General features: G+C 40.3%; 1 protein-coding gene across 1 annotated transcript in view; it reads left to right on the top strand.

Annotated features, from left to right (window-relative positions):
• LOC120757649 (transcription initiation factor TFIID subunit 4-like) overlaps positions 1–24,104 on the top strand; it is a 150,061-nt gene that overhangs the window by 101,178 nt on the left and 24,779 nt on the right. Inside the window, exon 14 of the mRNA XM_040075154.1 lies at positions 1,589–1,711. Within this exon, the coding sequence (XP_039931088.1) occupies positions 1,589–1,711 (123 nt within the window). The remainder of the gene's footprint in view (positions 1–1,588; positions 1,712–24,104) is intronic.

Genomic DNA, 24,104 nt, shown 5'->3' with positions numbered 1-24,104 from the left:
TGTTCTGGGGCCTTCTGTTCTCCAGGCTGAGCATTCCCAGTTCCTGAGGCCGCCCTTGGTCCCAGTGCCCGCACCACGGGCAGAGACGGGGAAGTGCCGGTGGCGCTTGGCATCGGCTGAGCGTCAGCCCAGGTGTGCCCAGGCGGGCAGGAGGCCGGTGGCACCGGGCCTGCGTGGGCAGCGGGGCCCGGGCAGTGCCTGCCCTCTGTGTGGGCACCGCTGAGGCCACACCGTGAGAGCTGCACCCGGCTCTGGGCCCCGGGGCCGCCCCGCGCTGGCGCGGGTCCTGGCTGCTGCCGTCCCGGGGCTCTCTGGGTCACCTGGCACCGGCAGCTGGAGCTGAACCGCTCCCTGGCGAGCCTCGAGCAGAGCTGCTCAGGCACAGTGCTGTCATAAGGGTATGGACTGCTGAACAAACGAGTCTGAGAACTGCACTGAAGAGGAGCCATGAGGTGGATCTGCTTTTCCTGGGCAGAGGTGGATGGAGAACAAAGACTCCACGCTGGAACTTTTTTGTTTAACCCTCCTTTCCTTTGGTTGAGACAGTTCAGGCCTTGCTTGTATGTGCAGATCCTGTGTAGGTAATGGCTGAGACACTTCTATCTCTGCTTGTCAGTTCAGTTTCGTTTTAATGAAGAATTGTGCCTGTATCATATAATGTTTTTATTACCACCACTGAATTTCTCCAGGTGTTGTTTTGTGCGCTGCCGCTGAAGTGGGAATGAGAGTGACATCGGTGGGATTAGAAAGCAAACACCTCCTCTCAGTTTACTGATAGATTTTGCAAACCCAGTTTTGAGATTAATAAGAATTATTGCTAAGAGCTATGAATGCTTTTATCTAATTAAAATAATATACTGTGTCACCTAATCAATTATTCTTGTGTGGTATTGATCAGAGTATTTATTAAAATATTAGTGTTCCTGGGAATATGGCACTTATCATTAACACTCTGAAAGAATTATACAATTTATAGTGGATATGCAATCTTACCTCTCTGCTGGCCAGAGCATTTTCTCCTATTTTCTGTAGTGTGCTATATTGTTACATAATGCAGCTGGCAGCTGCTTCGAACTAGTCAAATGTATTCTTACCTAAAGCCTAAGCCCAGAAAGCACTTGTAAGTTCAGTTTGTAAAGGTTCTGTGTCAGCATTACCTTTGGTTAGCATTTAGATAGAGATATTTTATTAATTTAGATTTTTTTAAAGAAAACCAGCTGTGTTTGAAATATTCAAAATAAATATAAGATTAAAAAATTATGTTTTGGAAAGATTTGAATTGGTAATTACATCCTTCATATCAGTCTTAAACTGGAGATGTGTAGTTAGTACTCGCTAAGGCAGTTTTTAATGAAAAGGATGGTGTTTTTGGAAACAGCTGAGATATTTGGAAGCAGAAATCCTGTGAAAGTCACGAGAACTTCAGTATCTCCATTATTCCTCTATGGCTAAGCTGCTAAAACAGGAGCAGTAAAACTCTCAGGGATTGCTCGTGTATGACTTCTACCTCACGCTTGCAGGTCTGAAGATAGCTTTTTGCTATGGCCAGAGAATGAAGACTAAAGAGAGTTCTTTCCCTGTCTGACAGATGCAGCAGCAGGAGCTTGCCCAGATGAGGCAGAGGGATGCCAACCTAACGGCGCTGGCAGCCATCGGTCCCCGCAAGAAACGGAGGCTGGATGCACCTGGCCTGCTCACCATAGGAGGAGAGGTATGTGTGTACCCCGAGCCAGGGGAGCCCCTCCTGCAGAACCTGGGGGGAGCAGCAGAGCTGCTCCTGCTGGGGCTCTCTGGGACCTGTGTGTGGCATTTGGAACCGCACGTCAGCACCAGGGCTCCAGCTTATCCTGCCACCTTTAAAACAGCAGCTCCTTTTTGTTGTATTTTCGAGTGAACTTTCAGCAAATAATTAAAGAATATTTTTAAAATAATAAAATGTGAAGTGTAGGTCTTAAACTGATCACTGCTGCCTTTATATCTTTTCTTCTCCTCTGCATAATCTGAAAAAAACCCAAAAAGATTAGGGAATGAAGATGTATCTGAAAAACCATAACTGTAGCCTTGCTTGCGGTTTGAACCAAGAGCTTGCAGTAATACCAGTGTGGGTTTGTGATAAATATGTGTATAAACTTCTTCCAGAGCATCAAGGTGTCCTCCACCACTGCAATGATGAGTTTATAATCATGCTAAATTGTAATTTCCATAAGAATACTGTGCTCTAGAAATAGTATCAGATTCCTTAGCATGATTCCCCTGTTATTTTAAGTGGAGAAGTAGCTCTGCTATGCAATAAATACAAAATTGTCAAAAGCCGGATGTGTATTAAGCAAGGTGGAGAAGCAGGGTGATGTGGTGGCACTGCTGTGGGTGTCTCTGAAGAGCACTGTGTTGTTTAGTGCAGATACAATCGGGCTGCTTTTTGTTCTGCTCAGTCTGCCCACGCAGTGGAGTCAGAGGAATTCTCCCTATTACATGCCTGTTCTGAGGAAAATGCAAACATTTTGTTTTGAATAACTAAACTAACAGTTTTGGCTCAGACATATGACTGTCTAAATGCCAGGCGTTTCCAAAGGCCTTTTTGTTTCCCATTTTGGAGAGCTTTTATCTGACTCCTCTCTCTTTTCATGTGCTAAGATTAGTGCTAGGGAATTAGCTGAGCTAGGAACAGAAGTGGATCATGTTTATACTCTAAAATTGACTTAGGACTTCAGATACGTAGGAGGTGCTCCCGTTTGTGGTAAAATAAATTTCGGACTGAGGGGGTTTCCTGGGTTTGGTGTTGTCCTGTTATTCCCTTCCTTTCAGTCTCCCTCCTTTGTCTTACATTCAGTAAAGAATTCTCTTCTCCTTCACATGCACCTGTAACAAATCTCACAGCAACAGGCCCAAAGAAGCTTTCATTAGAAACTCCACTGGGTGGTCATAGCTTTGGCTTTCCCTCACTTAAAAATAATTTGAACCTTCTAATAATAGATGGATCCCTTCAGATTTTAACACTTCACCAAAGGAATATTTTCTTCTAAGGAACAGAATTTAGTTTTGATTGTCTATTGTTCCTTTAAGGAAAGTTATTATTTTGTAAGTGTTAATGTTTTGATGAACAAAATTGTGGTCACCTTCAGTGAGTGAAGCATTTTAATCAGAGCTTTATATCTGAATGGATTATGATGAATAGCTTCCCTCTCTCTCTAGAAGCTCCTTGTTCTCTTGCTACAGTGCTTCGAGGAAAAATAAAGGTCTGGGGCAAATTCCAAAGGCTTCTGGATATTTTTGCTTCCTTTTAATGCTCTCCTAGCCCAAATTTTGCTGAACAACCATATTGTTCAATTGGCAAACCAACCTTGAAGGTTTTGCCCATCCATGGATTTCCTGGAGCCGTGAATTGTGTGCCAGTTCAGATGGAATTGCTTCCATCCCTCTTCTCCTAGCTTCTAACCATCCTGGCCATCTCGTAGAGATGGCTGGCTGGGAGCTGATTTCAAGGTCTTGGAAACTGTGTCTGCATTATTCAATGTCTTTTGTAGGGAATAGGACCTAAGGTCTGTAGAAGCTGTGTCACACAGCTTGGCTCCTAGAAACTCCCTTTCTGGTATTCTTCTGAGCTTATTAGGGCTGCTATGCAGAAATAAACTCAACTCCTCCAAAATGTTTCACTGTAAAAGGGTACTGGAATGTTGTATTATTTGTCTAAGACTGTCCAATATCTCTTCTTTGGGTTTCTGGAGATTATAAACATCATTATGATTCTGTGTTCTACGGTACCAGCACCCCCTTAGCCCAATTCCATCTCCAAATATCCAACCTCCTCTATGGTCTGTGACACTGATTTCTCCCAGCAGTTTCTAAGCTGCTTAAAATCCTTGCTGCTGATAATCTCTGCTTGCGAGGTCTGATTTGGCCAGAGCTTTTTTGACCTGCCCTTTTTTAGTCAAAATACCCAGTTTTTGCATTGAAGTTGCAAGTCTCCTCACTAACCTTTTTTGACTTACGTGTCTGCTTTTGTTGCAGTTGGGACCCTGCAGGTTTACTGATGCAAAGAGATGTCATTTACGAATCATCCCAACCTGGCATATTCTTTTTTTCCCCCTTTTTCTGAACTAACTCTTGTTTGACACTTTACTTAGTTGCATTGGCCATTTTTCAGTGAGCAGTGCTGGATTTCAGTCCAGCTTCTGGGTTTAACAGAAATACTAACAATTTATTTTTGGAAATTGGATCTTTTTAATAATACCCTTTTCATCTGAGCAAGAGGTTAATTTAGGAGCAGTGATGGATTTTCTACTTAAGAAGTTGATGGAAAAGATTAGTATTTCTGTGTTAAAGTACTGTTTGTTACATAGAGAGAAATAGCTCCTCTACAGCTTTTGGAAATGTGGAAAAGCTTGTGTTAATAACTGTAAGTATTTTCTACCAGCACTTTTTTTGAGAGTATTTTCTTGAAACTTTTTCTCTGTCTCACATTGCCAGAGCTCATTTGGACTTCTTTGCTTGTTTTCAAGCCATACCTAAATAGACCTTTCTTTTTGGATGGCAGGATTATTATAAATTATCAAGACCAGGCCTATCAATTGTCTTTCCTGGACTAGTACAGCTCATTTTTTTACCACTTTTACCTGGGGACATGGAAGATCAGCAGTTTTGGAGTGAGGTTATTTTTACATGGTTGTTTTGTTTTGTTCTGGTTTTTTAATTTGCTTCTATGTGCAACCATATTAAAAAATGCCCTCCCAAAACATGGGATGAGAAGGGGGTCAGTGTTCCCAAATAACGCTGCTACCAAGAGAGTGACTGGTTTCAGGGCACGAATACGAAGTGGCCTGGACTAATGTCACCCTGACCCCTGTCCCAATCCCTGCATTCCTGCCCCTTCCCTTGGCTCTTGTACCCTGGGCTGACCCATCTCCAGTCAATGAGATGGCAAGAAGACTGATCTAACAACAGTAAAAAGTGAATAGTTCCTGCTTTGCTTGTTCAAATAGTTTGGCCTAGAGCCCAGTGAAACTGGAAAAGGAACTTACAACCAGACAGAGATGGCAAATGTGAGATCACCTGCACTTTATTCGCTTCCTTTTTAGTACTTTTTGTGTCTGCTCATATTTGAGATGATCTGCTAGAAACACAGCTGCCTCTGTAGCAGTCAGCAGCTCATCAGTAATTCAGCCTGCTCATTATTATAATGTAGTTTAGATCAAGAGTGAAGGAGAAGAGGTAAAGAGAAGCGAGGTACCTTTGGAAGGATTCAGCTTCTCTGCCAGGCAGAATTGAAAATACTGCATTTGCAGAATTTTTTAGGAGTTTTCCATTTTTTTAGTAATACCAGACAAAAATGATTGGAAAATATCTTTTAAAGTCACAGCTTTTTGGAATGTAGCATGTGATTATCAAGTTAGGTATCTATCCTGGCCCACGTTATGTGTTTAGCAGCACTGCTGCCCAGGTCTGATCTGTGCTGTGGTCCTGTGATGCTCATGTGAGTGACACAAACAGGGTACAGCATTCAGAACAGCAAGCACTGAAGTTCTTCAGTTAGCATCCCTAGGCATCTCAATAATAAATTGAATGTAAGGTTAGCATTGCTTTTGTTTGCCTTAGTTGCTTTTTGCTTGATTTTGAATCTATTCAGTTCACATTTTCAGTGGTATTTTTCCTTGAATTATAAGGCTTTTAAGAGTTAGAGTTAAAATTTTGGTTTGTTTATGAAATAGATGTTTTCATGTAATTGTAAGAGTTAAAGCTTTAAAAAAAGGATTAGCCAGCACGAGAGTAGGTCAGGTAGCTTTACAAGCTAAATATTTGAGTACTGCTAAGGTGGCATGAGTGCAGAATTTGCATATTTTCAAGTCCCTCATTTCCTTTTATGAAATTAAAGTGTAGAGGTTAAATATGAGTATTTTTAATAATAATAATAATAATAATATATTTGGCTTTTCATCAAGACCTATGGCTAGTATCCCAAAATACATAAATACAGAGTATATGTTTGAAATATCTGAGGGTATAATTTGTTTAAATATCGAGTGAAAGCCCTCTCCTGGTACTTGCTGGCACAGATGGTTTTTGAATACTGAGCTTCCAAAGGCAGCTTCAGGGCTAGTTCAGTGAATCACTGCTTATTGAAGACAGTCATTTTAGGGATAAGAAAAAGCCCTCTTCCTCCCACAGCAGAAGAGCAGTCATCTCAAGCATATTCAGCAAACTATCCCAAACACCATCTTTCAAAATGTGCAGGACCATATGTTGGGCCAGCGCTCAAGGGAGGTCTGATACTCCATGTGTTTTCTCATCCAGTGTATTCCAGCCTTTATATTAGTCAAGAAAGATAATGTTCATGCAGACCTGGAAAGTCCCAAAACCAACAGTTAAAACAGAGATGTTTTGTGTAGAGAAAAGCTAATTACTGAAGTGATCGTGAGATGTATTTTGGGTACGAGGCACCACATTTTTTAATTAAATTAATCTTTCAGATGGTATAACTTGAGTATTTTAAAGCTGTTTTCATGTTCAGGTTTTGTACAAAACATGATTAAGTTTCTGGTTTAAGACTTGGAAATCTGTGTTGTACCAGAGGCAGACATAGAGAAGTTACTTAGCATTACTGTCTGTTAGGTCTCTATACTTTTAATAACTCCTGATTTCTAAGTGGAAATGTAAGGATGGATTCAGGATTATGTGGGAAGCACTTGGGTATGTGCTAGAGTAGAACAAAGTACTTTTGACTGCAGTCTCTTTTTGGTTATGCAGTACTAAACGTGATTTATTTCACCATTTTAGCTGACATTCTCACTTCATGCTTGGGTTATCCGTGGACATTTCAGCAACACCTGCAATTATTCCTCAAATCCATTGTCAATATTTTAACAATATTAAGAAGAAATCAGGATACTAGGTAATTCTCTTTGGAATGGGTTAGACATGAGCTGTCCCTTGGAAAACCTTGCCTTGTTTCCTTCCTTTCTTGCACTTTTTAAAAATAAGAGATGTGTAGTGTGTTCTGCAGAAGTCTCTGTTACAGGAGGGTTGTGCCTCGGCTTCTGTCCAAGGTTTCTACTCAGTGAATAGCACCCACTTTAGAGGGTCATGAATCAGCCAAGAGACGAGGTATAACTGCTCCTGACAGACCCAAAGGAACTAGAACCAAGGAATAGTCTTATTTTGAGGAAAACCACCAATCATAAGCATAGCCGTTCTCTGAGCAAATCTTTAGGCTGTTGCCTCACCTTTCCGGAAATAAAGCTTATTTTATGGCATCCACTTTCAAAGTTCCTTGGAACAACTTGTTCAACAACTCAAGTCTCAGCTTGGTCTTTGTACTGTATGGTTGGCTCTGGATAAATTACTTCTTGTTTAAAGTGGTCAAGATATGTTTAGAAAGCACTGGAATCTAAAGCCTCTTAACGCTGGTTAAGCTTGAGTTACGTGAAAGAGATACAATGGAGCAGAACACCTTTTGCAAGCATTTATGGATCAAGAAGTTAAAGATTGCTTTTTGTGCTTTTAAGCTGTAGACTGAGAGCAGAACAGGAGGAATTTTTATGGTTTGTTGTATCATTACCTTTTCAAGCACTCTTTGCTCCGTGTCTCAGTGACATGATAAAATGCAGTGTTCTCTCAGACCTGTTTTGGTGTAGGATGTCAGTGCTGCTGACAGTTATGATTTCATTTGAGGTATCCCAAAACTATCACTTATAAATTTATGGGTTCAAGTTTTCAAGGAGACAGAAGAAAAGAGTCTGTCCTTACATTTTTTAAAATGGAATTACATGCATAGTACTTTATAAATCTTTGAAAATCTCAAGTTTGGCTTGAACTTCTCTTTTACTTCTGTTTTGTTTTACTTTCTGCTTTCAAAATCAAATAATAATAAAATAGTTCACCATAAATATGTTGATATCTATTTCAAAAGCAGTATTTTGAAACACTCTATAGATGTTATCCTAATTAGTAATTTCACCTTTTTTCCTTATTCTTAAATGAACGAGATTTCAATTTAAAAATCAGTTGTCCCAGTGATGAGTTCTTGTTTTTAAAAAATTAATTCAAACTGTGTTTTATCCCATGATGAACACAAACCGGCATTTTTTAGAATTCTGCTTTTATTTTGTGAAACAAAACGTATGACCATTACTCTAATGCTTCTTACAGACTTAGCAGTAAAACTAGGAAGACGTTGGAGATGATGGATAATGCAAAGTTCACACTGATGATTAATAATTGTACCTGAGAGTGAATGTGTGGAAATACATTTCCATACCTGTTGCAAACAAGCAGGAATACAGACAGTTAGTCAGGAGGCAGTAGAACATTTTTGCATGGATCTTGGTTCACAGGAGGAAAAAGCCAGGCATCAATGCAAGAAAACAGCAAGTGGGCTCTGTGCCAGGAAAAGCATTCTTTTTTACTAGTAGAACAGGTTTGCATGCTGTCTATATTCCTTTGATCTATGGAACACAAAATATTCTGACAGAGGTTCAATGATATTAATAATTTTTCCTTATTGGCCAAGACAAATTTGATTTTTGCTTCATTTGGAAATGGAAGTTGGTCCCACCTGACTGCCTGATGTTGATGTTGCTTGCAGGAGGAGACCATGAGAGCATTCTGTTCTTTGCTTCTCAAAAGTTTCTACTGCATTCTTACTTAAACAGTGTTTTGTTCTCCTTTTTTCTTAATAGAAATAGAAATCCTCTTCTTTGGTTACTAAAAAAAAAATTATTACATTTTTAAAAAGAAAATTTTACCAGTATGGTAATAAGAAAAACAATTGTTTTATTTATGGATCCTCTGTAGATACAGCGTGTGCAGCTTATTAGCATGGAAAATGAGAACTTGGCACAAAGAGGTCTGAGTAGCTAAGAGTTCATCCATTATTTGTCAATCCTTATGGAACTCTACTGCTATTCCTGGGAAGCTTGTGTTTTTCTTGCAAAAGGCAGCTACCTAGAGGATGTGTTGGGGCAGAGGGCATGTGAGTTTGCATTTTGGGGTTTTTTTTGGAAGCTGGTTTTGGGTTGAGTTTTTCTGTATTTTCAATTGTCTTCTCTCTCTCTTCCTGATTTTCAGACACTGAAGGATAGAATCTGTTTTGCCGTCTCTTTTCTTCTGATGCTTATAATTACAGATTTTTTTCCTTCTGGCTAAGTAAAACCAGTAAGACTAAGAGAAAGCATGGAAGGGTCTTGCAGAGGGTTGGTCCATTGACTTTAGAGGGTAAGGCCCGAGGTGCTGTGACAATTTTAGATGTCAGTGAATATAATTTTTAAAACCTGACCAGAAAATTTTCAAGGTGTAACTTTTCAACCTGTACATGGGAAGATTCATGACTGTATCTTAAGGTGGCAATGTTTCCCATTGAAGTAATTCTTCCCTAGAGCAGTCAGATGAATCATCAAATAGATTAATTTCCTTCTGCTTCCATCCTAGGCAGTGCTAGGTAAATTTTGTGGGATAATCTTTTTCCTTTTTGTCTAATACCTTTTTTACTGAAGTTAAGGTTTGGAAAAAGTCTAAAGAACTTAAAATCTATTAAGATGCACATTTTTGGATTTTTTTCAGCCAAGTCTTTTTTAGGCAGTCAAGTAATGCATTGGTCCTGCGGAGAGTGACAATTAGTCATTTAACGTTTTTAGTTTACCCTGGGCCTTTGGGCAAACAGTCTTGAACTTCAAGGAAATCTGGTTGCCAGCTTCTAAAGTAAACACCCTGCTTAGAAGTGCTGAACGGAACTTGTTATTTCACCTGCTGTCAAGCGCAGAATTAAACCATTGTCCAAGCTGTGTGTCCCTGTGCTGGGAATTAAACTCCAAATAAGAAGCTCCACTGCACTTTTGCCCCGTTTCCAGTGAGAGATGGATGAAGGCAGAGACTGTGGGGTGAGATAACAATTTGCTGAAAACAAACAGCAGAGGGATAGGAAATGCACAGGAGAGGAGCAATATCAATAGCAAAAGGGCACAAAAGAGCAGGAGATTTACGCACAAAAGCAGTTCCATCTGGCTGAGGCCAAAACAAGACCTGTTCCTGTGTGTGAGAAATGGATTTGTAGAGGGTTCTCAAAGCCTGACTGAGAGCTCACGGAGCCTTGCACATCTGTGTGCAAACTCTGAGATAAGGTGTGCTGGCTTAGAGAGGCCATGGAATAGGACAGACATTGTTGAGAGAGAAATGGAACTGGAAGCAAGTTTCAAGTGATGACCTTCCAAATAGACCAGATATTTTGGAGAAATAGAACAATGGAGGATATATTGTACCAGACCCACGTGGGGTATTTTAATAGGTGATTGGCTTAGAAGCATTAGTAGCATTGTGTGGCAAAAGCTGTTAGGCCAAAAAACTCTTATAATGTATTGTAATTAGGAAATAGTTGAACTTCTGATTGTGATGGCGTGAATTGTAACATTTGTAGCATCTCACCCTTCTCATGAGACTGAAAATGGAACTAAAGTGTTTAAAATGGCTCTCAGGAGCCCCATCTCTCGGTCAGAAAAAGGGTTTTTCGGACACCTGTGATTCAGCCATGGCGCGCAGGTGTTCCCGGGGCAAAAACAAGGTGGTGGCGCTCCCACAGCCGCATTTTCTGTCCCTGAGACAACAGAAGCAGTGATGGACAATCCAACAAAAAGCTGCATTGTCCTTGTGGTGCCGCCCGCTCCCGGCTGTGGTTGGCAGGGTTTTGCTCGGGCCCCGCTCGGGCTCGGCTCCGTTCCTGCCTCGAGCTGCATCCACGCCCCGGCTGAGTCCTGCTGAGGGCTGGCGGGATGAGCAGCGGTGGGAGGACACTCCACAGGGCTGGTCCAACAACTTCCCTGGGCAAGAAACGCAATAAAATGCCACATTTCTGGTACATTTCCTTCTCCCCGAAGCCACATCCCGAGGGATGATGTGAGCGGTATGGAATAGCAATGGCCATGCCCCTTCTGCATCGGCACCGTGCGTTATGTACAGCTGGATGTGGCCTGTTGATAAAACAAGTACAACTTCTTGAATTAAAAAGAAAACAAAACAAAAGCCCGACAGAAGTTGCTGTCTTATTATGTGTTCAAAAAATTATCCCTTTGTTTTCAGTAGTCCAGTTGCAAACAAGCTTAGTGTGTAAGAAAGAGAAATGAAAGCAGTCCTTTCATGGTTTCCTTTTACCATGTGCAAGTCTTCCAAGATTTTACTGTAAGTCAGAATGTCTTTCTGAGCGCTTAATGTGTGCATATTGTATGTATATCTGTGCACAAAATTTAAAGGCAGGTCCCTATTACAGGTTTCATAAGTGATGTCATCATGAAATGACACAATATCAGTAGTTTGTGGTGCGGGCAAATTTATTTTGATCAGCTTTGCTGTTCAAGGAACATGATGCATTTCAATCCCTGTGATCTATTCTAAATTGTAAGGGCATTTTGAACAAATACTTGTTTAATTTGGAAAGGAATGCTCACCCTTCTTTTACGTGTGTTGACCAGTCTCCTACTGTCCGCACTCCTTCAGAATCTGGCTGAAATTTGCCAACAATAAAATTCAAAGGTGGAGCTCAAATATTTAAATTTTGAGCCAAAATGAGCTTTTCAGCTTTGTTAAAAGCTGTTCACAGATAATGAAACGGTGTGCTTTGCACATCCTTCCTTTGTAGGAGTGATGGCAAAGTGGGTCCTGTTTGGCCACATTCATGAGAAGTTGAGCGTTGGAGCTCCAAACCTGCAAGGACATGTGCACATGCTTAACTTTAAGCAGAGTGGTGAGTTTGTTTGAAGTCAGTAATGTGCCTCGTGTAGAACATTAATTACCTGCAATAAGCTTTTGTTGGGGCGCCGTGTTCCTGTCAATCTCCCGGCATTTCCCACTGCGTGAGCTTGGCTTTGCTAATCCCGAACTGGTTCTGGCGTAAGAAAACACTTGCATTTCTGTATTGCCTTCTGTAGTAAAACCAGGGATTTCTTTCTGGAAATTGTCATACTGTGTGCTTTTGGAAAGTCTCGTGCTATTTGACCACGGACATCTTTGGGACTAATCAGTGCGTTTTAAATGCAGGTTTATGAAGTTTCCCAATGTCTCTTGAATAGTACAGGCATGATTTTGCTTTCAAAGAAATAATACAATAAAAATAGCTAATAGTGGGATCTTCGTCTTGGTGTTCCTTTTGTTACATACTCTGCTCTAGTGAATGACTAGGAGAAAAGGGGTTTTTTGTTTTTGTTTCGCCTGGAGTCAAACAGGAGCATGCTGGTTAAAGGGATTCTGTGGGGGCTGGAGAGGGCCTGAGGGAACTCTGAGAGACATCTACCACCAGCAGCTTGTCTGTTCTAGCTAATTATAGCTGGGGTACTGTTTACTTTAGTGGTGTACTCCTTATTTATTAGTTACTTGGTTACTGCTTGCCTTCAAGTTACAGGCTGGCAGCCAGTTCCTGCAGGGGAGGTGCAAGAGGGAGGGAAGGGCATCAGGCAGAACTGCAGCTCCCCAGCCTTGGCAAGATTTCTTCAGCTGGTGGAGTTTGGGTTTTTTTTAATGCTGGCAATGCGAGAGACAGTCAAAAAGAGAAGCAGAGAAGTTAAAAAATAGTGACAACTTCATGAATTTTTTTTACCTTCTAGAAGGACTGTGGTGATAAAATTATCATGAGTGTCTCCATGACTTGTAAGTCGGACTTGGGTTTTTTCCCTCCTCTCCCCCTGTCTTTGGAGAAATATCTCACTTTTTTGGCCTATATGAAGTTACAATGATTTGCATAAAATTACAGTCTTTATAGCTTTTTAACTGGTATGAGTTCCTGGGATTCTGGAGTTAGTTTCACGGGGTAGTTTTGCTAACGAGTTACAGATCTCTCTTCTAAGCATGACTGAATACACACAGATATTTCACAGTGTTAACTAAAACTAAGTTAAATCATTACAAACTTGGGTATGTAAACCATACTCACTTAGGAGTCCCAGGCCTTAACAGTCAGACTTTTGCGCTGTTGAACCACTTGGGGAATTCTTACCCTACCTCACCCTCCAGCTTTTCTGATGAGCTTTGAGCTGGCCTGTGGATGAGGTGTCTGAAGGAGCTAGTGCAGGAGACCTATTTTCACTGGCTTTTGTTACTCTCTTTGTACTATTCTTGGTATTATAATTATCTCAGCAAACAAAAGGGCAGAGAACAGCAGTGTTGTACGGGAAGGCAAATGAGGAGAAGTATGAAGTTTTCTGCAGCTGTGTTTGAGAAAGTAGAGGGTATCATAAATAGTGATTTCTGTGCTATAGCAGCATAAAAATAGTATTAGCTCATGCTATAGTTTTGTCAAGAAAAGGGGTAATTCTCCAGTCTTCTTTGAGCATGACACTCTCTTGCAAAGCAAGGAGCCTAACAAGAGCTGGACTTCTGCATGATGCGCCAATTACTGAACAATTTAGAGGAAGCTCTGCCAGGAGAATGAGCAAAATGTTCCATTAAAAAGGCAAAGTTTCTATCTCCAAAGGAGAAAGCAAGGAATACAAGGAGCACAACATGGTAAACAGCCTTGGCCAAAGAAGTGAGTACCCCTAGGCAGACCAGCATCTCTAATCAGTGCTAGTGGTATGAGCTCTGAGGGGAGGGAAGTCCAGGCTGGTGCTCTCATGTAACATTAAAAAGGACAAGCAGTCTGTCAGGGGAAACAGTCATTGGTGTGGGATTTCTCCTCTTGATCAAAAAGACAGCAGCACTGCAGCCTGCTTTATCTATAGGGGAGGTGTTGGCAGAGGGCATTTTTTTCCAGGCCATATCACTGGCCTGTGATACGTTTTTTCCTAATCCATAAAGAAGCCACCTGCATTTCTGTCTTTTGCAGGCTTTTGTTAATCCCTTGGTTTTCACTTTTTATTTTGTTTTCATTTTTATGCTATTACAGTTTTTAAAAAAGCAGCTGTAAGAGACATCTTTACAAAAGAAAAAAATGAGCTACACCTAATGGACTTGAAAAATATCCTAGTGCTTGTCTCCCAAGCCAAAATTACTTTTCTCATCTCTGTAAGTAATTTTTATGAATAGCAGTCAGCTCCAGTACCTTGAAGTTCAATTAAAGATGGGAAGGGGAAACAAAGTGCACTCTGCACAAGCTTGCCTCCTGCCCCTGGACACCATTGGCAGCCTGACACTGATAGGTGTGTTGAATTCTGGTAAAACTTCGGTTGCCACAAATTTTTTTTTAGCAGAAGATTTTATCTTCAGCTGTGTAGCTACAGTGAGATGGGATAAATTTGATGCTGCTGTTGAGTAGCTTCTACCTTACTAAGTAACAGAACAATGGAGAACTTCAGGTACTGTTCCCTGTTCTTGTCAGCTGTGCAGGTAGTCAAAGCAATAATAATTTGCCAGTGATGTTAAGAGCAAACACACTTTAAGGTTTCAAGTATTCTTTTCATATTATTTCTTAAATAACTTAGAACCAATATGGAAGGGTTTCCAGAAGAAAATGAGAAGGTAGGTTTTCTCTCTCTAAAGAAATAAATAAAAATTGCGTATTTGGAAGTATTTGACATTGTGTTTTATGTCTTGATTGAGAATCCAGAAGAAGAATTATTTTATCTACTTCAAGTACTATGAGTCTGAAACTTCAATTAGTTATTTTTTAATATTGTGAAATGTTCCTTATTTTAAGGAGCTTAACTGTACAGGGACATGTTCTGTGGCTTCTCCTGGTTGAGGACAAGAAGCAGTACAACAGGTGATTTGATTCCACCACAGATCATTAATTTTCAGTTTTGAGTGTCCAAGTCACTTAAGCAATAGTTCATTATTTTAGAAAATTCCTAATGAGGAGCATCTGGAGTAAGGTCTTAAAGTACAGGCTGGAGTCAATTGTTTGTCCTAACTCTGGCCTCTCCATAATCAAATCTCGATGTGTATTTCAGTGTGATGTCTGCCCAGTCTGCAGCAATTAGTGGAAATTACAAATGTTTAAAGAGCATTTTAATGTTTTTCGGTTGATATTGTTGATAGGTACTGAAGGCTCCAGTGTTCCAAGTGTCCTCAGAATTCTCTGCCTTGATCTATTTTGTGGCCCATGAGTAGATATTATTCACATATAGTATTTATTTTAGCTGTAGTGATTAATACATCAGTTTGACCTATTGGGGTTTCTTTTCTACAGTGCCATATATAAAAAAATGTAATGTAATCCATAATTCAGCTTCTACAGCCTATGTTGGGCTGTAAATCCTGGTTGGTCTGCAGTCAAATGCATTTCTTATATTAGCTCTACTGGGATACAAGATTTTGTGGGCTTCATACAACTTCTAAAAAGTTATATATTGCCTTTTATCCTGGTGGTGATAAAGACCAATTACTTTTTAACATAATTTTCTATATTTCAACCCTGACTCTCTAGGTATTATATACTGCTGTGGTAAATATATTAAGTTGTACAGAGTGTGGGTGTGAAATAGCAAAGCTGTGTTTCTTCCTGTGTAACTGTTTTTCCAACTACAGATTCTACAAAATTAGATTTTTGTTTGTCACGTTTAAATTATGAATTTAATGTAAGCCTTCTAATTTCAAAAGTTTTTTAATGAGGCAGTATCATCTGTAATTTCTGAGTTACTTAATTAGTGCATATACTGAGATTCATTGTTTTTAAAATTGAATGTGTAATTCTATAAACCTTAATAGTAGTTATAGTTTCAGGAGGAACTTTTATCTGCAGCATTTAATCGGTTTATGTAAGTAGCTCCTTTATGAAAACTTCAGACTCATGCTGAATTTCTGAAACAACTTTTCTCCAGAAGACCCGAGAGCAGCTCATGAGTAGCTTTTTGTGCCCTCCCTCTGCCCTCTCTCTGCCCAAAGGCCCTGGCTCTGTGCTCTGCTGGGATGGGTGTCCATCAATGCCCTGAGCTCTCTCTCTGCCCAAAGGCAGTGCCCTGGCTCTGTGCTCTGCTGGGATGGGTGTCCATCAATGCCCTGAGCTCTCTCTCTGCCCAAAGGCAGTGCCCTGGCTCTGTGCTCTGCTGGGATGGGTGTCCATCAATGCCTTGAGCTCTCTCTGCCCAAAGGCAGTGCCCTGGCTCTGTGCTCTGTTGGGATGGGTGTCCATCAATGCCCTGAGCTCTCTCTCTGCCCAAAGGCAGTGCCCTGGCTCTGTGCACTGCTGGGATGGGTGTCCCATCAGGGGACACCCCGAGCTGTGTCCCATGTATCTCTGGAGCCGCTCACACCCCGGTTGCACCGCAGCCCCCGCAGTGCTGAGCACTCAGAGCTGACACCCCGCTCCAGAGTGCACCTCAGAGCGAGCCCTGCACTGCCCTGGCTGAACCCTTTGGTGGGATTGTTCTCCCAGCTCTGATAACAGCACACTTCTGGCAGGGTCGTGCTGACGTTTGGAGTACAGATCCATGGGAAGCGTGTCATGTTGACAGAGCACCACAACAATCATACTTTGTCTCGGTTGATGGGGGAATTGCAGCACGCAGGGTAATTCGTCTTGACAGGAAGAACTTGCAGATAGGCAGCCTAAAATGGTGAAATCATTATAGAAATTTATTTAACTGGTTGAGTGGCCGTAGCAGATTGGTTGAGCCAGCCAAATCCAAAGACTGTGAGGGAGGTTTCTGGTCTACTGCTTTTTTTTTCTTTTTAAGATTAATTTTTGGCTGGTTTATATGTACCTTTGGAACAGGTGTTTTTAAGTCTTTGAATATTTATACTAATGGCAAGGTTAATAGTAACTGATAAAATATTAAATATATATTTTCATCTCTGTTCAGACATAGAAAAGGGTTTTTTTCATGGTTAAATTTTGAGGAAAAATGTTGAAAAGAAGGCAATCATATAATTGAAAATAAATCCATTGAATTTTTCTTTACATTTCATTCTCTTTAGAAGTATGCATTAGCAGTTAGTGACTAATATAGTTTCACAACTTCTTTTAATTAATTCACTAAACATTTTTCGATTACTTTTTATTCTGTGGTTTTAAATCTCTTGTCTGTGACAAAAATCAGAGTTTTGTTTACAGAAATTGGATAAAGATGAGGAGCTGCCTTAAGTGCTCTTTATTAAAGAATCCATTTTTGAGTTTCACTTCCTTTTTTTCCTTATACGAGTGAGGTTTTGCAAGCTGATCTGATACTTTTTCCACAACCACAGTAAATTCTTCTGCTAGGTATTAGCTGCAGCATTATCTTGCCTAATTAAAAGAGAGATGTGAAAACCTGGGTCCATAAGTGTAATGCAGGGGCATCCCTAAGTGAAGAACAAGAGGGATGACATTTTGTCACTGCATTTTGTTTGCAGGCAGTGCTGGCTCCTTTTGCCTAAATGTGACAGTCTAAGCTGTCTTCTTGCAGTTTTTGTTCATACAGGATGATGGTGGGTTTGAACGAGACGGGGAAGCCTGTTGGTCTGGCAATATTTGTGATGCGTTATTATTTTTCTCCAAAGCGCCTGATTCCACAGCCAACCCTGTGTATTTATTGTTACAGGCAATTGGCTCTGAGAAAGAGACTTGGGAGCACCCTCTCTTCTTGACTTTAACCAAACCGTAACCAGTCACCTACATTTATACATTTCCTCATTTCCTTAGAACTTAATTTCAACAAGTTTTAGTCATACCCTCTAGGATCTCCATAATACAATTCTGTAGGTACAGCAAATTCTTTAAATCGCCGTTAGCAGCAGAGCACACAGGCATGTTACAGACTAAGCACGAGAGACCTAAGTCTGTAGAGAGATAGATGCTTTGAGTATTATCCATATTAAAAAAGAGATATCCCAAACTTTGCATTTAAAAATATTTCTCTGAAGTGTCTCCTTTAGTGTAAATGCTGATGTGTGTTGGCATTAAATGGTTGTGTGGAGAGCACTCCGTAGCCCGGTAGGGTGGGAATTCTTCCATTGTCAGTCTGGCTCTGCTTCCATCTGTGGCTTACTCTAACTGGCTTTATCTCATGTGCTCTTATCTTGTTCATTGCTATTCATAACCCATACCTTGTGAAGATGGGCCTTTATTCATAAGAAAAATATGCCAAGTTCCTTGTTCCTTTATGTAAAGGAACAATAAATGCTATTTGAACGTACATACCTTTGATTTGTTTTCATTCTCAGTTTAATTATGCAGTGTGTATTTTAGACACATATGCCAGATTCTTGTCTTACATTAATTTGCCTTTGCTTGTTAACAAGCACAAAAGACAGGCAAGCAAAAGCAGTATTTTCTGTCTAGGTACCATCTCCACGCTGTGGTGACAGGCCTGCTTTACGAGAAGGTCATAGCCAGGTGGTTCTCAGCTTTTGGATCATTTAAGGAAATTGTCTCCAAATATGTAGATGAAAAACTGGCAAGTCGTCAGCTGTGTGAAAAAAGATCTCTGACATTTGTCTCCACTCCTCTCTTCTCCTTTTATTCCCCAAACTCCTGCTGTGTTCAGCCAGGGAGGAAAAGGCTGGTGGTGTAGTTAGGTTGTGGTAAGCAAGTGGAGAGCATAAGGTGTGGTTTTCAGTATTTCTGGTAACTGGTATAAATCCTGTCAGCTGGAACTGGTGTGTTCCAAACCTCTTCCTTTAGTTTTTCAGGCCGTGGAGTTGAGCTGAGCTACGTGATAGTAAGGGAGAAGTAATTACTAGGAATTCTCAAGGCAAATGGAAGTGCATGGATCTGGGATTGATGTTCTGATACGCTGCTGCACAGGTACTGTTTAAGGTTACCACTTCTGATTGAAGTCTCCTTTTCCTTTGTATGAAAGCAGCATAATTAATCAGGCTGTAATGAATTCACTTACTGATAGTTTGTCACCTGAAGAGAGAAGTTACCAGAGCAGGCTGAAATCCAACTGAAAATATGTTCACCGTTTTAGTATTTAGTATTTCAAGAGCTGTTTTACCATGTGAGGTACCTGGTGGTTAGGCTGGGAAATGTGTGTTGTATGGTTTGAAATACACCTCCAAAAATAAGTGAAAGATGATACGAAACTCTCCTGCAAATTTTAAATGAAAAAAATACTGTTCTACAATGCATTTTACAGGTTGGCAATGGAACATGTCATTCTAGATAAGGAGTTTGCAGCTCTAAATGTTATCTGATACGTGTATTTAGTTTTGTCTTTATTAACAAAAAATCTCAGATTGTTTCAGTGTGAAAGAGTTGTGTCAAGTACAATCTATGCCCTCAAAATCAAGAATCACCATACAAACCAATGTTTTGGCTTGTGGTTTAAGTTGTTACTCTTGGTGATCACTTACAAGAATTATTTGAACAAAAGTGATGGTTTTGGTGCTACGCACATTCTAAGTTATTGTTATTGTTTGTGCTGTTTTCAGATGTCAGTGATGTTTGAATCCTGTCTGTAGTACACCATGGGTGCATTTGTTGAACAAAAAAAGAAATAGAAATCAGATGCTAGGCATTGCTTTATTTGCTTAGATGATTTTAAAAAATGCTTTTTCTTTATGTTACTGAGGGAGATGGTGCTTTAGCAGTGCCTGTGTTCTAGGGGCTCAGAAGGAGCATGCCCGTGCAAGGACCGCTCTGGTTGCCATCGTGTGAGTGGTCGAGGAGGTCCCTGCCGTGGGCTGGGGCACGGGCTCGGTGCCAGGGCAAGCTCAGCTGTGCTGTGGTGGCCCACGTGAGCAGGGTGTGGGCTGGGGCTGGCCCTGCCCCAGTGAATCGGGGCCCATCCGCGGGATAATGACTTCAGCAGGGGGCACCCAGGAGCAGCTGGGGGGCACAAAGCCCTTCATCAGCACAGCTGGATCCAGAGCGAACATCTGTCTGTACTCTTAGACTCGACACTTCTGTTAATACTGGGGGCTGTATTTGCATTTGTTAGATTATTTTGGTAACAGTACTTTCCGTCTCTAGTGTTCCATTTCTTTCCATAATCCCCTCTCACAGCAAAATTGGTAGTGGCAATTCAGAAGAAACAGAACAATTACTTTTGTGTAAGCCTTTAACAATTATTAACTTTCCTATACTTTCCCAGCAACGGTTATATGTGCAAGTCTCAGTAAAGAGCAGCTGTGGAATGAAAATAAAGGAATTACACAAAGAAGCTGTTTAGTTGTGCTGAGATTGCCATCGAAGAGCTGTGTATAAACTCCCTCCTTGGCAGTCAGAACTGAGGAGGAAGAGTCCATGTGCTCATATTCCCGGGATATTTCAGCCATGAAGCTCCTCTCTGTGCCTGTGAGGAAGTGAATGGATGCTGGGAGGGCAAGATATTTGAGTTTACAGGCCAATGCACACTTGACCGTAACTGGGTTGATTATAAACATTCTTATAATAATTTAATGACAATGTAAAGGCACAGGGAAGAGAACCTTGCGTTCAAAAAAGCAGTGCTGGAAAGGAGCAGTCTTGGTGTCTGTGAAGCTTCCCTGCTTACTCTTATTCATGTCTTTCCCTTTTCTTATATGTTCCCTATATGCGTCAGAAAAACAAATCTTGTAAACATTTGCTCAGTTTTGGCATAGAATAATAAAGCAGACAAGTGTCACATGAATGATTGTGACACTTGTACAAATGTCTATGAGCTCAAACAAGACAGGCAAATTACGTTTTGACCCATTAACTATAGCTGTCTTAGGTAGAAAAAAAGCCAGTTCATCTAAATACTTAACTCAAGCATGCACTTCAGACTTAAAAATTTTGCAGGATCATAGCTTTGAAGATTAATAGTTTGCATATTAAAAGCACGTCAAGATGCATCATCGTTCCGTCTTCAGTTTACTGAGAAATCACGGTTTGGAGTGGATGGCGGGCAGGAAAATCAAGATGGGTGTTTTGATTCCCTTTCACACTGATGCAGACCATCCTTTTGCCATTCCTGCTTAATCATAATACTGTGGAAAAGAGAATGATGAAGACTTTGGATATGTCATTCTTTGGCACTATCAACCTCCCAGATTTCCTTTCAGCTTGTCGTAGTGTTGGGGTTCTGGGGTGGTAGTAAGAAGTTCTTTACAACATGGTAATTACATCTGACTCCCCATAAATGAATGTGGAGTAGCCTGGTTGTGGGGCTCAGATGCAATGCTGCGAATCATTTATTTTGTCCTTTTTGAGGTTGAAAAATTTTTAATTTTGATGAGTTTTTAATAAAAACTCCTGGATGGAGTAAATTCTGCCATGTCTCAAAATAATTCCAATTTATCATTTCCTTTCTAGTGTAAGTGTTTCTGTAGTTACATACCCCTTTGAAGCCTGATAGCATGTGAATTTTTTCAGCCAACTCCTTGCAGCCTTTTGCTAGAAGGATCATTCATTACCTGTGTGTTGCAGTGGCTCAAGACTCCCATCCTCTGCCTTTGTTCCTGTTTTCCTCCTTACATGTTCCTTATTTTAGCTTTCCTTGTATATTCTTAGCTTTCTCCACATAAGGAAAAACAATTAAATCAAGACAAATTATTTTAGTGCTGGAGTTCATTTTTCAGACTTGAGAACCTCACTTGTGGAACAGTTTTTAAAAATTGCATTAATGTTAATGAATTCTCTGCTACTTGGTTTTGGTGATGTAGTTGATAATATGACAGTACGTAATACATCTCAAGAATTTTGGACAAAGAATGAAAGTTTCAGGAGTATTCTTTAGTTTGAGCATTCTAATGGGTCCTCAATGTGCAACCTTTTATTAATGAGAATATTTTGGAACAAGATGAGCCGTTTCTGGCAAGTAATAAACAGACTGAATGCACGTTTGTGTAGACCTCTTTAATGGGAACGAGGAAATGAGGTTGGATATGCTTAGCTAGGAGATAAAAAGCCCATCTAAGTTAAAAGGCATAATAGGAGTAAAAAAGTGAGAGACAGTTTTAGGCTGAAATGAGAGTGAAGATTTGGCAGATTAGATTTGCCTTAAGTCTATGATAGTTAAAATAACCCCATTTAAAATTTTGAAACTGTAATTTACATGTTCCTTTATTATTATTCAGATTAATACTAAAAGGGCAGAAGTCATCCAAGGAACTTATGCATTAATTTTCATCCCTTTTGCTACTCTGCAGATTTGTTTCAAAATATTATTCTAGTACCTTGAATTCCGTTGCAATTTTTTGTTTTGACAAGTTTTCTGTCTGACTGTCTATTAATGCTACCGAGAAATAAAGATGCTTTTACAAAATGCTTTCAAGCACAAAAGGAGATGGTTTTCAAGAGATTATTTTACATATTTACATATTTTACCTTAAGCATTTTGTAGTCACTGCCTACTGGTGAATGTATCAGATTTTTACACACACTTTCAAAATGAACCAGTTTTGCTTCTAAGCCATTGCAAAGGGAGGAAATGAATTCTAACTTTTTTCACTTCATTTTCACATCCTCACATTTCCTTATTTCACATGGTTTAAAACAAAATGCCTCCAGCATTATTTTTCCTTTCTCAAGAGCAAAGTGAATGTGACTTTTCTAAGGGGGTCACAGGATGCCTCTGAGGCCTGTGGGTGTTACTGGACTGCTGCCTGCTTTCAGCTTAACTGAAGGGCTTGTCATAGTTTTCATCTCCTAAGAAATTAGCCCTAGGTGCTGGCCAGAAGCGGGAGAAGGCAGCATTATGAGTCCCACGCTGGTTATTTCCCACTGACATCAAATCCTGAGGTTTTTAAATTAATCCTGCACAAAGACAACCCTTCATTTTGGTGCCAGTTTGAAATTAGACTGCAATAATGACCTTTTAAAGATGTCTAGTTGTTAAGATAACCCCCTGTTGAAAGCTGGCGGTGGCTCTTGCGCCCCATGTTGATCAGAGGATCCCGTGAAGGTGCCGGGGAGCCGTGGCCAGCGCCCTGACCTGTGTGGCCACCAGCCCTGAGCCCCACAGCTCCCACACAAAGGGCCTTTATGGACTTCCAGAGGCACGCTGGTTCCACGCTGCCGACAGAAGGCTCGCACAAAAGGGACCCGCTTGGCCGTCGGAAAAAGTGAATTCTTGGCCGCGAGCGCGGGGTGAAAGCGTACCTTCGAATGCTCTGACGCTGGCTGGCAACTGGAAGAGCTCGGAGAGGGAAGTCTTAACAGCAACTGGAAATATAAACAGAGGGATTTAATACGTCCTACCCCCAAGCGGGAAGTGGAAGCTGGCCCAGTAGAAAATGGGAAACGTGAAAGAGATCTGCATAATGTGCGGGAGACTTTTGTCTATTGGAATAAATAAAAATTTGTGTTGGTCCTAAACTAAAATTACTCACCTAATCATTCCTGTCTTTTCACCTTGGGGTCTTGCATCATAAGCCTGCATGAATTTACCGTGTGCAGAATTGTCTTTCATTACTAGTAATAATAGGTATGAAGCTGGAGATGGTACCTCTTTGCAGTCGAAATAGATGTGTGTAAACAAAGGCAAGAAACTGTATATCTATGACAAATTATTTTGGTAACCGTTACCCTTAGCGATTGTTTTTCTACATTTAAATTATGGAAAAAAAAATTACCATCATACTTTGTTTTCGTTAAAAGGACATCTGTGTTTTTTACTTGTAAGAATTGACTGCTTTTTTTTTTTTTTTTTTTCTTTTTTTTCTTCTCTTTGAGGGTTTTCTAATTTGGCAATGCTCAAAGGTGGTTCCAAATGTAAAGAGTATAACTTCAATTGCTGAGAAAAATTTGATTTCAACTATATGTGATATATGAAAATTTCAGCTGTTTAACCAGCCTCAGTGACATGTTTTCCTTTAAAAACTAGAGTAGGTCCTGTAGAATGGGCAATTTTAATCTGTTTAAATACTCCACCTTTGACTATTCAGTTATATTTTAGTTCTATTCATCAAAAATAAAAAAATCTTCGTTAAACATTTTATTATTTGATGGTGCACTCCACCGCCTGCTGCCATGATGCACACAACTCTTGTTTTGAGAAATGTACTGTGAAATCTTTGTTTGGATCTGTAGATTTTGAAAATGCACAATACCCAGGCATTTCAGCTTTCCTTTTTTAACCCTTAGCACAAAAAGGATTTCAAGAGCTTCTTTACAGCATTTCATAAATCGTTTATCAAAATACAGACATAAGAAAAATACCATTTGTATGTTGTATTTTCCTTTTGTGTATTAAAATAGTGGGATTACTTGCTTAATCGCTGGGGGAGGCGGTAGAAAATTCAATCTCTTATTTTCTGATCATTTCTCTTCTTTAATACATTTCACCTAGTTTAGAAGTATGGATCAGAAA

This window comes from Hirundo rustica, chromosome 11, assembly GCF_015227805.2.
Source record: "Hirundo rustica isolate bHirRus1 chromosome 11, bHirRus1.pri.v3, whole genome shotgun sequence".
Taxonomy (NCBI): domain Eukaryota; kingdom Metazoa; phylum Chordata; class Aves; order Passeriformes; family Hirundinidae; genus Hirundo; species Hirundo rustica.
The sequence above is the reverse complement of the archived record's forward strand: the minus strand, read 5'-3'. Positions and strand labels throughout refer to the sequence as shown.